This window comes from Orbicella franksi, chromosome 6, assembly GCF_964199315.1.
Source record: "Orbicella franksi chromosome 6, jaOrbFran1.1, whole genome shotgun sequence".
Taxonomy (NCBI): domain Eukaryota; kingdom Metazoa; phylum Cnidaria; class Anthozoa; order Scleractinia; family Merulinidae; genus Orbicella; species Orbicella franksi.
The window spans coordinates 28,094,836-28,108,409 of record NC_138150.1 but is presented as its reverse complement, the minus strand read 5'-3'; the positions used below and the strand labels follow the sequence as shown (position 1 = coordinate 28,108,409).

The 13,574-nt window shown below is 37.7% G+C and overlaps 1 protein-coding gene across 1 annotated transcript; it reads right to left on the bottom strand.

Annotated features, from left to right (window-relative positions):
* Positions 1-1,074: 1,074 nt before the first annotated feature.
* Positions 1,075-13,435, bottom strand: LOC145488858 (intraflagellar transport protein 70A-like). Its single transcript, XM_081467681.1, has 29 exons — positions 13,355-13,435; positions 12,640-12,705; positions 12,464-12,534; positions 11,689-11,749; positions 11,262-11,339; positions 10,829-10,885; positions 10,336-10,404; positions 10,157-10,223; positions 9,901-10,005; positions 9,427-9,485; positions 8,865-8,934; positions 8,552-8,601; positions 8,025-8,087; positions 7,560-7,608; positions 7,204-7,244; positions 6,911-6,976; positions 6,351-6,404; positions 5,795-5,860; positions 5,366-5,442; positions 5,013-5,082; positions 4,733-4,810; positions 4,087-4,149; positions 3,210-3,281; positions 3,018-3,053; positions 2,868-2,935; positions 2,010-2,088; positions 1,835-1,894; positions 1,373-1,442; positions 1,075-1,199 (listed from the first exon to the last, which is right to left on the bottom strand). The coding sequence occupies exons 1-29, from the start codon at positions 13,406-13,408 to the stop codon at positions 1,075-1,077; spliced, it is 1,944 nt and encodes a 647-aa protein (XP_081323807.1). The 5' UTR covers positions 13,409-13,435.
* Between the last annotated feature and the right edge of the window lie 139 nt (positions 13,436-13,574).

Genomic DNA, 13,574 nt, shown 5'->3' with positions numbered 1-13,574 from the left:
TCCCATCGGTGGAGGAGAAAGAATGAAAAACTGTGGCGTTCATGATGTAATAGCGTTGTGTTCAAAAAGTTGAATGAGTTGGATAGATCTCTAAAGCTTTTTTTTTTTTTCGTATCAAAACAAGTTTTGCCGCGCAAGCTTTAGGGAGCCACCCGCCTCAGTGCACACTTGTTCCGAGGTCTTGCGTTATCTTTCCGTCGCTGCAAAGGATTGTTAAACCCAATCGGTCTGCTTTGTTTCGTATGTTTTAAAACAAAAATACGTTTGTACCCTTGGTCATTGGCAGGAAGCATCTGAAACTGTTCCCAAAACATACCAGTTATCGTAAAAAGTCACAAAGGAATCCTACAGCTGAAGAATGACTTTATTTACACTTTACAAGACTACATTTCCAGTTTATTTGCATGTCATTACTTCGTCAACTATAGCAAGTAAAAACTGACTACGCTGAGGACAGAAGCTTAAGCTACATACACTGACTCAGTATGACGTTAATAAACAGCGTCTTTTGCTAGAAAATCTCCTAAAACGCACATGCGCTAGTGAATACCACTGAGCCTTTAGTAGCTACAATTAGTGGCTTTGGTTTCGCAGTGGCCAAGCTTTTGAGTGTTCCTACCAATAAGAACGAACACGCTTTTGCTCCAACCAATAACGAGTCTGTTTATGAGCGTTTTCCCGCACTTGGCGCCTGTTGCACGTTTCCCCGCGCTTGGCGCCTGTTGCGCGTTTTCACGCGCTTGGGGCCGGTTGTAAGTTTACCCTTGGAGTTTTTGGCCGGGATATTGAAAAGCGATAGGAACAAATCCAGGATCGAACGTCACTCCAAGTTAAAATGTTCTTGGCTAAAAGTGTTTTCCAGTGCTAAGGAGATCAGTCTAATGGCAAAAATGTAAACAAAAATCTTTACTGAAAAGTCATAAAGCTGAAATAAAATCCTGGATTAGCTCAATTTGCAGCCGTAAATATCTCGTTTCCATCTGCGTTTGCTTCAATAGCCAGAAGTGATTTTTTTTAGCTTTTGTTAAGGTAAACGTAACGACGATCACTGGATACCATACTTGAGAGCGTTTGTCAAACTAAGCGCATGAACAAGCTTTTTAATTCTCTGGTCTCAAACGTGACTGTGTTCTTCCCTGGGTGCATTTTTTCTTCCTCTAAGGGCTGTTCGACCACTGCGGCAACATTTTTACCGTAGACTAAAAAATATAAATACACACACAAGTCAACCTTCAAGTGCAAAACGCGCGGCGCATGAATATAAAGAATACTCAGTACGAAGAACGACAAAAAATATAAGAGAGGGACTCAATACGGCGTCCTGATAATTTGGAGTAGTCTGATGACGGATTCTATCCACTGAGACATTTACCTTCACAATGCTCTAAAAACTGAATGATGTCCTGGATCACACTGTCCCGCAACATGATCATATGCTTGGCCTGTACGGGAAAAAGAAATGATTAAAATCCAAACGCTGATTACAGGATATTTGGAAAGAAGTGCACAGTTAAGGAATATCGCTAGTCTACTCCGGGCGAACGTACGTTTCTTTTCACACGCTCAATTCTGGTTTCTTATTGGCCGTTACTTCCGCGAAAATCAACCAATCAGAGACGCTATGTTAGGCAATTTCGAAGAACTAAACAAACACAGAAAAGACAGATGAATTGGCAAAATTGGACAAGATTAAAACGGCTTGCGTTCCGGTAAACTTGAAAAACTTTGGCAAGAGCCTTTTTAAGTTTATCGCGTCATTTATAACGGTATAGGGCCTTTAAGCTCTGATTCAAACGTGTGTTTACAGTAGGAAAGAGAAAACTTCGTTTCTCACCATATTCTCTAAGAGCGACAAAAAGCACCTCTTAGCGTAAAACCATGTATCTGTTCCAAGCTGAAATGAAATTATAAAGAAAGATTGCGAACTGGTGACATCACACTTCTTATATACGCAAACAATTTTCTAAAGTAAATGTCAAAAAGTCAAGTTTTCCACTGGGGTAGCGTACCTTCTTATTATAAGGTTCCAAGCTTTTCATAATCCTGGAGATTCCAAATTCGTAGTTTCCCTTGGCACAATATAAGGTGCTATAAAAGAAAAAACAGTGTTCATTAGGACAGACAGTTCTTAACATGACTTTCGAACACAACTGATTTTTCCGTGAGTTTCGGTAATCCATTGCTACAATGCGTGCAACCTCGGCTACTCAACCAAGGCAAAGCTATTGCTTTTTCATCCTTTCACAATGTCGTAGTGATTAGGCTCCAGTATCATGATTATAAGCCAATCAACAATCGTTATTAGGCTCATGTCATTTTTTCCCGCGCTTCGCGATTTACGCGCGCCAGCCCTGCCTCTCTGTGCGTAACCTACGCTCGTCGCAAGCAATACCGTGACAATACTGGCTAACAGAAAGGCAGTCTTGAAGTCTTTAACCTCCGTTAAGGTGGCGCTGAAAACAGTTTCCAGCAGTTAGATTTTTTTCCACCTTAGTGCCAATAGTCACTCTCTTAGACTATGTATCGGTCGCGTAGGCCGTCTACCACCAGCCACTCGGCAAATTAGTAAGACATCATTCAGTTTGCTGAAACTGACAACCAGTTCCCAGTTGTCCGAAATTTGACAAACGCTTATCAAGGAATAAAAGTTAATAATCAAAGTTTTAATCTCTCTTATGTTAACAGGATGTTCCGAGGCGCTCAAAACAGCCAGATAAAACATATCAATAACAACCCTCGCTGAAAAACCGAAAACAAATTTCACGTTAATTTGGTATTGGCATGTTAATCGCGCATTAAACCTCCGGACAAAGAGTTATTCCATTGTTTACCGTTATAGGTAGTTATACGTAAGACATGAAACTAACCCGATAACAAGGTTAACTATACAAAGATGATAAATCTTCTTATCAGGATCATCATAAGCAACTTGTTCCTGCAAATACACAGACAATTTCATGACAAAATCAAACACGTTTTCAAAAATCCAATCGAAAAGAAAACTAGTTTGCCCTTACCTCCTCTTTCTCAATTTTTCGCATTAATTCCTCCGCCTAAGATAAAACAAAACAAATAAGTCTTTTGAGAAAAGGCTTAAGCTTAAGAGCACGACAGAAAGACTTGACCAAGATTATATCCTGAGCCGAGGCACGAGAAGAGTAAGGTGTCTTGTCCAAGACTCAACACAACAGAATGGACAGTGGACTAACCTCTTCGTTGGCACTGGTCATGATGTATGACACACAGAGATTCGCCAACACTATAGCACTGACACTGAGGATCTGGGAAATAAAACAACCGCAGTATTTGAGAAAGGATCAAGGAAAAAGTAAACTATACTTTTTTTTCCACAGGATTGGGACTGAACCAATTCATTTATTGTAATGTTCTTTGAATTCACAAATTCCTTGTCTAAATATTGACCCACAAGTGAACTTGATCACTAGCTCGATCAAGTAGAGGACCGTTGCCGCAAAAGTACTGGAAGAGGTTCCTATTCTCATTTACAAATCAAACATAGCAAGATTATACCAGAGCATTCCGAAAGTTATCACATCAGCATCGGACATAAGAGCACGTCTTCTTGCAAAGCAATTAGGCAGTTTAAGAAACCAAGACGGCGACGCCGAGGACAACGTCGGTTAAAAAATGAACTTTTATTTTACCTACGAATCTCGCGATATCCTAGAGTCATTTAGTTTGTTTCTCACTGCCAAAATTACCTGGAAACTGGATATGGAACACTGTATTAAATTCGGAATATAAATTTAAAAAATTAGCCGTTGTCGTTCACGTTCTCCAGACAACGCAGAATTTAGTCATTTCACGTTGTTGTTTTGCAGAGGACGGCAAAGAAATGTACAAAGATTTATAACACACGTGCACAACCACTGTTTTGCTCATTAAACCTTTTGTTTAGCGACGTTCCCGTTGCCGTTGCCGTCGTGGTTTTCTTTAACGCCCTAATGCCTCTGAAAAACGCCGCCGTTAGTCGGCAACTAACTGAACGGGACCAAGTGCTAGAGGGAACCTTTTTACAAAATTTCCCATCAACGGCACTCTGCGCTGCTTGCAAGAAACACTTACATTGTCGTAATGTTTCTTAACGATCGGTTCGTAAAAACCAACAGCCTCCTTGTATTTATTTTCCTGTGAAAAAAAAGATAACCTTAGTACAAATATGCCTAAGTGCACAAACACCTTAACCTAAAATCCAATGATGAACAGTAAAATTCATCTGACTGTTTCTCATACATTTTCCAGAATTTTCCTTGGTAGAAGTTCGTGTTCAATCAACCCTCTCCCGAAATGATCAGATCCTTTATTTACATATTTACATAAGCGGAAAGTTAAAGAGAGAACAAGGATTGATTATTGCTGAACGTAAAGATACAAGCCTCGAAACGAGATTTTTTGCCTTTAACCTCAGTCTTTTTCTTAGTCTTTCCACAGACGTTAACTTTTTTTGCCACGACTTATTTTTCTTCCAGCCCCAACTTCTTCCGTTATCCCACGCGCCGGGTTGATATTTTGCTGAGTTTGCGATCTCGACGAACTCAAGACAAAAAAGAGAATCTGTAGACAGTCTATCGTTTTCCTAGACGAAGGACTGTGAGATTGTTACAGAAGAATGATTTTTAAGGGCTGTGTTTCATGTCGAAATATTTTGATGATTACTAGAGTTTCGACTACTTCTTTTGTAATCTATAAGGCTGCGTTAATTTATTCTTACTTGCATAAATAACACGTGAGCAACGTTCAACTTCCAGACCTCATGTTCATTACAGAACTCAACAGACTTCCTGAATATCTGTAGATAAAACACAATTCCTTTACTCACTGGTACTTACATACAAAGCTATCCGTTCACAGTAACTAATTATGATTTATTAAATATTTTCTACTCGTGTAGCATAATTTTAAAGATCCCAGTACATCGCACCTGACACGCGCCCTGCACGTGACATATTTAAGCCAATACGAGCGCGCAGTGGTTCATAATTATCACTTACCTTTTCTACTTGTGCATAATTGTCAAGATCCCAGTAGATCTTAGCTTGAGACATCAATACCGGGATATACCTACAACAAAATTAAATGAGTTAATCACGCAATAACTCTAGAACTCATCTGAATTGGTAACAAACACGTGCAATTCAGGAGTGAGGAAGTCACAGATTGTGCCGCTAAGAAACCTTAGAAAACTACGAGTGTAAAGTCAGTTCTCTAAGAGGCTACGATTCCATCTAAACAATGTTTGTAGCAGACATGGCAACAGAAATAACACTTTGGGATAAACACTGGATGACGACCAAAGCAGACTTTTGTTGAAACATGAAACGAAAGAAAAAGCAATGTTACACACCGTTCAAGTGCTTCATCATATTCATTGACAGCTTTCTTCACAGTGTCATCATCGTGGTTCTGTCTTGCCTCCTGAACCTACCAACAATATCATAAATGTTATGAATACCGGAATAAAAGGAATTGGCAGTAGTACTTCGAAGCGTGAGCCTGTCGTTTTCAACCTTTCCCATAACGAATTATTGTATTAAAGTTCCATTTCTCCATCTTTAGTCACCCCCCCCCCCCTGCCAACCCTTTTTCTAAGGGGTTTCTGTCATGTGCAAATTAATCAAACCGTTACTGCTTAATGTGACCTGATCAAGGTAATCAGTGGCATACTAAATTGATGGCAGATTCCTCAAAATAGCTTTTTCCGGTAACAGGGAAACACTCTATACTTCTAGCTCTGGTTGTTTTACTGTTTTGTATTTTCCAACAAGCCACTAACCTGTTTGGTAAGTTTCCTCAAGGTTTCTGTCTGTTTTGTGGCCATATCATCTAATTTCCGATATGCCTGCAAATGTATTCAACGCATAGGTGTATCAGTCAGTCGACCTTTAGCAAAGTTTCTAGGTTTCAACATTGCATAAGTGACTTGGTTTTATGTAGTTACAGTTTCCTATCCTGCTCAGTTGAAGATCACCTTTGATGATAGAAGGGCAAAATAAAGTAATATACAAAAGCTCATGTAAAGCTGCGTTAAAAAACAAAACTGAAAAGCAGATTACTAACAGTAAACAAATCAAACAAAACGGAATCAACTAAAGGAGCAGAAACAGTGATACGGGCCAAGTGACAATTACGTTTTTCAACTTTTTATATATCTGATTGGTCGGGAAAACGTCCTCACTTTGAGATCCACGGATGAAGATGAATTCAACATAATTGCTGTTTTTCGCCAAACTTTATTGGCACGTTGCAGTGCAAGTTAATATCTATTCAGTTTGAATTACATTAAAAACTGACTAATGTTGAAAATGCAACATTAGCAGCTGAATACAAACCTCTTCTGGAGATGTCTGCTGTGTGATCATAGCATCCAAGAAGTCATACATGTACTGTACAGAGACAAAAAAACAAATCCATCAAACAAATCTTAGTGTGCATAAGCCTGAGCAAGAAAATAACTTTCACCAAAGCATTCAATGAACTTCCGAGAATTTTTTGTCAAAAAAGGCAACAGAAATGACCAAGAATGCTTCTTTTGATGTTCTTACATGAAGCCACTTCTAGACTGTTCAAAGCCCTTCATTTTCTCACATCATTGAACACGTGGATAGAATCACAAGAAAACTGGATGCCAGCGTAAAGCGGGAGGCTCGACTGGGTAGGTGGTAGGAGGGGACCACGTTTGGCTCGCTTTACTCATCTCTCCACCCCCACCCCCTCGTGCTTCGCTCGGTCACTTTTTTTTTCTTTCTTTTTCTTTGCTTGAAAAACAGGGAGGCTGTGAACAGTCTAGCCACTTCTTGCTATGGAAACCATAGCTAAGTGACTCCATTGTTTGTCAGCGATTTATTAACCTTGTGAGAAAGTTACAACACTCGTAAACAGGCCAACTTACTGGTGTGAGGAATTTATAAGTCAGGTGAGCATTCTCAGCCAACACATCAGCTGCTAGATCAAAATACTTCAACAGAAACAAAATTAATATCAATATTAGTTAATAACCCCTAATGTGTTAAGATTTTAATTACACAAGGTAATGGAGTGGTTCCTGATTTCAAAAAATACTGTTGTGATATTATCAAGGGCTTTTTAAACACACTGGATGATCAACAGCCTCTTTTACTGAGACCATGGTCTGTCTGCAGGTGTAAATTTACCTTAATTGGTTTACTGTTGCTTCAATCTTACCTGGTACTTAGCATAAAGTAACAAGAGATTCCCAAATGTTTCTGCAAAGGTAAAACAGAATTTCAGCAAATAATCAACAATGATAAATGAAAAATAATTTAGCCTAATGCTATAATGCACAGCTGTCTACTCAAAAAATAGCAGAGGGCTTCTCTAAGATCATTTGTGCAGTACACAGGCTAGATGCAATCAAAGTGTATATCTTAGTCTTAGAGGTTCCAAAGGTTTTCAGTCGTACCTTTTTAAAGTAAACTCTGAAAAGAGTAGAACCAGCATATAAGGTATCAGAGACTCCTAAGGGGTTGCACAGCCCATCATGGGTTGCTGATGCATGAAAATAAATGAGGAACGCTAACCTGGAGGGAATGGATTTTGCTGTAACAGAAACTGCAACTTCTCAAATCCCTGCAATGAACAAAGAAAAGGTTCTTGTTAATCCCATATTACACCAGTTTATGGCTTCGGGATTCTGTTTTTTGCATGTTCAGTGTCTATTTTATCCTAGTGTTCTTTACATGGTACGTTTGGTTACACTATTTGAAATGGTTGAAAATATACTGTCACACATAAACTGATTAACCTAAAAAAAACACTTAAAATAAACCTGGTTTCAAGCAGTAAAAATTCGCTCAAAGAATCATTGTCATCTGCAAACTATTCATGTGACCGCCTGTTAATCTCCCTGTGTCTGTCTGTCTGTCTGTCTGGCTGTCTGTTTGTCTGTATATGGGTCTGTCTGTGTATGTGTCTGTATGTGGGTCTCTCTGTCTGTCTGTTTAACCATAAATCATAAGAAACTAAGTCTTAGAATCAGACTGTACCTGTGTTGGATTTGCCTCCATGTTCATTAGGGCTTGGTTATGTAATGTAACTGGGTCAAGTTCCTGTGAAGTTTGGAGGAAAGACAAATTAAAATTGTGACTATTTTGGCTGAAATAAAGGCAGAAACTCTGGGCAGGCACCTCATCATAATTTCAAGTTTGTGGCATTGCTAGTATTTCTGTTGTAACTGTTTTAAATTAGGTTTCAATTCTCAAATTGCAACATTTTGGGGGCAATTGCTCCATTGATTCTGCAAATTACCCCAAATTACCAGCCACGCCATCTTGAGAAATCCTGGATCCACCCTTGTATTTACATATCATAAATTTTAGAAACCCAACCCCCTGACTTTCAAAAAAATTTAATATTAGCTTTAATAAAAGTAAACCATCATGAAACAATTTTATAAGCTTTCAAGCAATAAGCAACTCAAAATGCGACATTACACATCATTCCTGTTGGCTTTTAGATGAATGGTTGAATGTGATACACAGTAAGTTAGCAAGAGTATTTCATTTTTTCTCACCTCTTCAGCTCTTGGAGGCATATCAGTAAGAGCCTCCTGGGCAGAATCAACTGAAGTTAAAAAAACAACACCAATAAATCAGTCCCAGGTAGTTTCAGGAAGTTTGGCACAGTTATTCTAAAGGGATACAGTAGTAGCTGATATTTACACATTACAAACTAAGAAAGTTAGTGTTTTGGGAGAATGTTTCAGATAAATGTCTGAATATTCACTTTTTGTAACTTATCCAACTCAGTGGAAACTATATACATTTTCTCACTGCTCAAATTGACAGTCATCTGGTTGTCTGAGATAACAAAAATTGTCATCTTACAATTCTTCAGCTGGTATTCAATCCCTGCTTTAAGGTTGAATGCTTCAATCAGAGCAGTTTCATGTAAGACCTGTAAAAGATAGAAAAATAAAAACCATTTTAGTCTGTGTCTGCTTTGTACATTTAACAGCTCTGCAAAAGCTATGTGCTCACAGAAGGAGAACTGAGCTGAGAAATCTTGGACTTGAAGCCCTGAAATAAAAACCTCTGCAATGCCGAGTCTGTAACTGCAGCCTGTACATTCAAACGAGGTTTAACCCAGGCCAGCAAAGGCTCGCCCAGGAACTTATTCAAATTACTCTGCAGCCTCAGAGACTCACATCTTCCCAGGACAATGCACTGTCATATAACCTAACATTCTTACTATTTCTGCAGGTTAGGACCTTGAACACAATCTTATTAGAGGTTAGGCAATTAGGTTGTAAATTTATGACTTTTAGGTCAAGTTTTCTTCTTTTTTTATTCTATGTTTGTAAAGCTTCAATGATTATTTTATGGAAATTGGTTTTATTGATACAATTTTAAATATTATCAATGCATGACTAATATGTTAACAGTGTACCTTGGTATTCCCCACACTTCTGACCTCAATACCTTCTGTTGTCATGCCAACACTTAATTCTAATATTCAAAACAATAACAGAAACAGTCCCATGTGTCAGACTATTAAAATCTGTAAGACATTAGCATATAAAACAGCATAGAGATGACACAGTCAAATATGTTGAATACTGATTGAATGAAATAGTTCTCTTTTCTGACAAATGTCCAATTTGCAGACTGACAATTCCGTGACAGTGTTAACACTGTTAACTATATGAACTATTCTTACTATAAATGTCTTTAATTTAACAACTGAGTTCCAATTTTTGAACATGCTGTTATGAAACACTGATATATTTATATCTACATGTAGTTTAAGTGGTACAAGATGTATTTCAGTACAGAATGACTTTGGCAAAGATCACCTTTCAGAAAAATGTACTTAGCTAGGTACATGCAATACAAATGTGTCCAAAAAAATATTATCTCTAACCTGGGTGCTCTCTGATTCCTCTCTCAATTATGTCAGCAATGTGCTTCAGTGCAGGTGCATATTGCTTCAAGCTGTAAAAACACAGTGCTATGTTGTACGACAGATCTGAAAAGAGAAAACTCAACAATATCAGCTAGAACAACTGAACTGAATAAGATGCAGTGTTGATCAAGTCAGGTATCAACTGAGACAATTTAACATGTAACTCATTGTTTTTGTAATTATTGTTTAGTTCATTTCAACACTCAAACAATACCTGGTTGATATCCAAGAATATTCATTGCAGTCTGGAATTTCTGACATGCCTCAGCATATCGTCCCTCCTGAAAAAGTTAACCCAGCAAGATGCATTATTAAAATTTAATGTAAAATCACACTGACACATGGTTTAAGACTAGCTTTTTGGCCTGAGTGAAGGTTTGGACAATTCACTACCTTGTAAAGAAGACATCCTAGATTAACTTCTGTATCAGGATCATCGGCAGGACACTGCTCCACCATACTCTATGAGTTACAATACAACAAAAAAAATTACATTTGATATCTGAAAGCTAAACAGGTGAGGACTAGGTGAGGACTAAAGAACAAATCCTCAATCCTCAAAAACAGGCAGAGCTCGATGTTGTGACCACTGGGGTCGCCAATACAACCAAATTTTTTCACTGGCAACTAACTTTTCATGCTTTTCATTGAAATACTTATGCTAGCAAGTAAATCTGAAAACTAGGGGCCAGCTGGCCCAAAGGTTTTTTCCTGAAAGTCGAGCCCTGATATGTCGTACCCCTATCTCCTGTAGCTGTACAGTTGACCTGATGGGCCATGAATAGGAGTTTAAGTGGTGTTAAATTTGTTTCCCAGAGCAGCACGTGTCTTAAAATGACATTTCTGAAAACACTGTTTACTTTAGTTAGTATTATTTTTTGTGTACCTTGGCCCCTTGTAAATCCTCTTCTCCATACTTTATAGCAGCTTGGAGTTTCAGGACCTTTACATTACAGAACAAAACAGATATTGCAAAAATTAACAATGTTTTTCCAACTGTACTAATGAGGCTAAATTGGATATGTAAAAAAATGAAATGTTCACAGATGATGGTCACTTGCATCATATCAGAAAAGGGTACATGGACATGTATGTTGTAAGAGTTTTAGCATCACAGACAGGCAATTGTTGGGATATACATGTAACAACTACTATGAATCTGGAGTAAGACTTCCAGAATTGGAATTACTACACATTGGCAGTAGGGGGCAGTTGGCCAAAGTGTAGACCTTGTAAACAATTAATTTATTGTGCCTAGTATATTTCAATAAATAAAATTAAAACAATCTGCAGTAATAATTTATCTCAAACCTCCTTACCTTTGAATGGTATGTAGGATTTTCAATCTGAAATGTTGCTTTCATCGCTTCTGGATACATGAATGCTTTGTACAAAGACTGCAAAGGAAAACAAATTCTGTAAAATGTCAACAAAAATACTTATCAATAAAATAATAATATTAATTCAAAGAATTTAAAAATTTCAACACTGATAGGAATTTTTTCCTGCCTATCGCAATAGTACAGTGAAGTATTCAACATTATCAATCATTTACCATCAGATTATTCCTTATCATACATCCCATGTACAGTCTACAAGATCATTTTGTTAGACAGTACACACTTGTCATGGAGTAAAAATTTGAGCCATGTTCAACTACATGTATGTATGATTTCACATTTAATTCTATGACTTAATCAGGAAAAGGAAAAGAACTAATGTCAGGTGTTTAGCAATCCAACAAACCTGAGCATAGGCCAACTTGTATTCGTCAACTTCGGGATGTATCTGTGTCAGCTGGCCATAGCTACATGTATAGAAAGACAAATAACACTATCCATTAAAGCTTTCTTGAACAACATAATGTTTTGAATACTTTATGATTTTGTCAGTTGTTTTCTAACTTGTCTATCTATATTAATCATATACAGAATTACCATACCATGGAACCCCCCTTATGGCAACACTGTTAATACAGCCAACATGTTATTAATTATGGCCAGATTTTTCTGGCCCGTTGGTGACTGCATTGACAGGGTTCCACTGTGTTTCTCAACAGTAGTACTCTTTTGCACAAAGTATCTTGTACAGTCATGCTCTCACCTTAGGACAGTATATTTCTACAGACCAGGTTTGACCATGAGACATCAACAAGAAATCTCAATACAGGGTATGTAACATGACCAGTCTCACAATGGGAGGAGATTATCATGTGAAAAGGTCAAGGATACTCGTCAAAAAATTTGAATTGCACAAAACCCCTAAAAAAAACAAATTATCTGGACATGACTTGAGCTTTATATGATCCATAAAAGATGCCACTTTGAAATGGAAAAACAGCACTTTTCTTTATTTTTTTCCAGTGCAACTGTAATAGACACCTGGCATTTCATGGTCTTTCATCATGAACACCATAAGTGAGAGTAAAATCTGTCACTTACATCCCAAAGCAAGACAACAAGCATCCCCAACCTTTCCACATGGGAGTACTCCCTTCATGAGCTCAAGGCTTGTTACTTACCAGTCAGATGCAGCATCAAAGCTTTGAACCTGAAAGTAGCAGTATCCTAACAGAGACAGTGCTGCTCTGGACTAAAATTAAAATCAATAAAATCAGATAATAAATCAATTGTACAGCTTGCGAACCAAATAGATAAGAGTTAAGGAATAACCAGTAAAAGCTTACAGAAAATGTACCTTAGGATGGTTTTCCAACTCCTGTGACAGAATTTGAATAGCTTCATGGAACTTTTGATTTTTGATCTACAAGATAATTAAAATAAAGGATGACTAGTATGTATTACGAGTTTTCTCCCTCAACACTTCCTCCAACATGGATTGGCACAAATATTGGGACATTCCATTTTATATCCACATACCCCCTTCCAATACTCCCCTCCCCCCTTCCAATGGGGGGGAACCTCTGGCACAGGGCCTGTCGAAATATTTTCTCGAGGATGCCAACAAAATATTAAACAATTCCTGCGTGCAAATATTCAAAGGACCAACATCAAAAACTTAAGTGTCAGAATCTGTTTCTCCATAGGACCGGTGCGGATAAAAAAAAATGAAATGTCCCTTTCTTCTACGATCTTCTTCTTCAGAAGGAAACTAAATTAGTAGCCCTATCTTTACAATAATAATACATGCTTGTGCAACCATATTTATTGCACTCGTGATGCAATGCCTAATAAAAAAACCTGATTCCTGTATTCTTGAATAACGAAGGTATAACTTAATGCAAATTTATTTTACGAAAGGTTTAAGATTAGCAGGAAGGACTGTTTAATAGTAGAATATTCTGTTTTAATTGTCACGATGTTTACAAAGTTCATTTTGTTCCCGAGCAACCGCTGTCAACAAATTACAGCGATCATTTTATCACAATAAATTTAACGCAAAAATAACTTACCATTCCATAAATTGTCGTTGTATATTCTCCCTCTTTGACTTGAACCCCCGCCATCACGAAATCCTCACTCTCAAAGAAGAAATTCACCAAAAAGTCTAATCCATAAACACAAATTCTGTCGGAGAAAATTTGTAAAGAACCCGGATATAATATCTTTACTAGGTCCCAGTATCCCACGGTGTTATAAAATAACGCCTGGCGATTAGTGTTTCTTTATTCT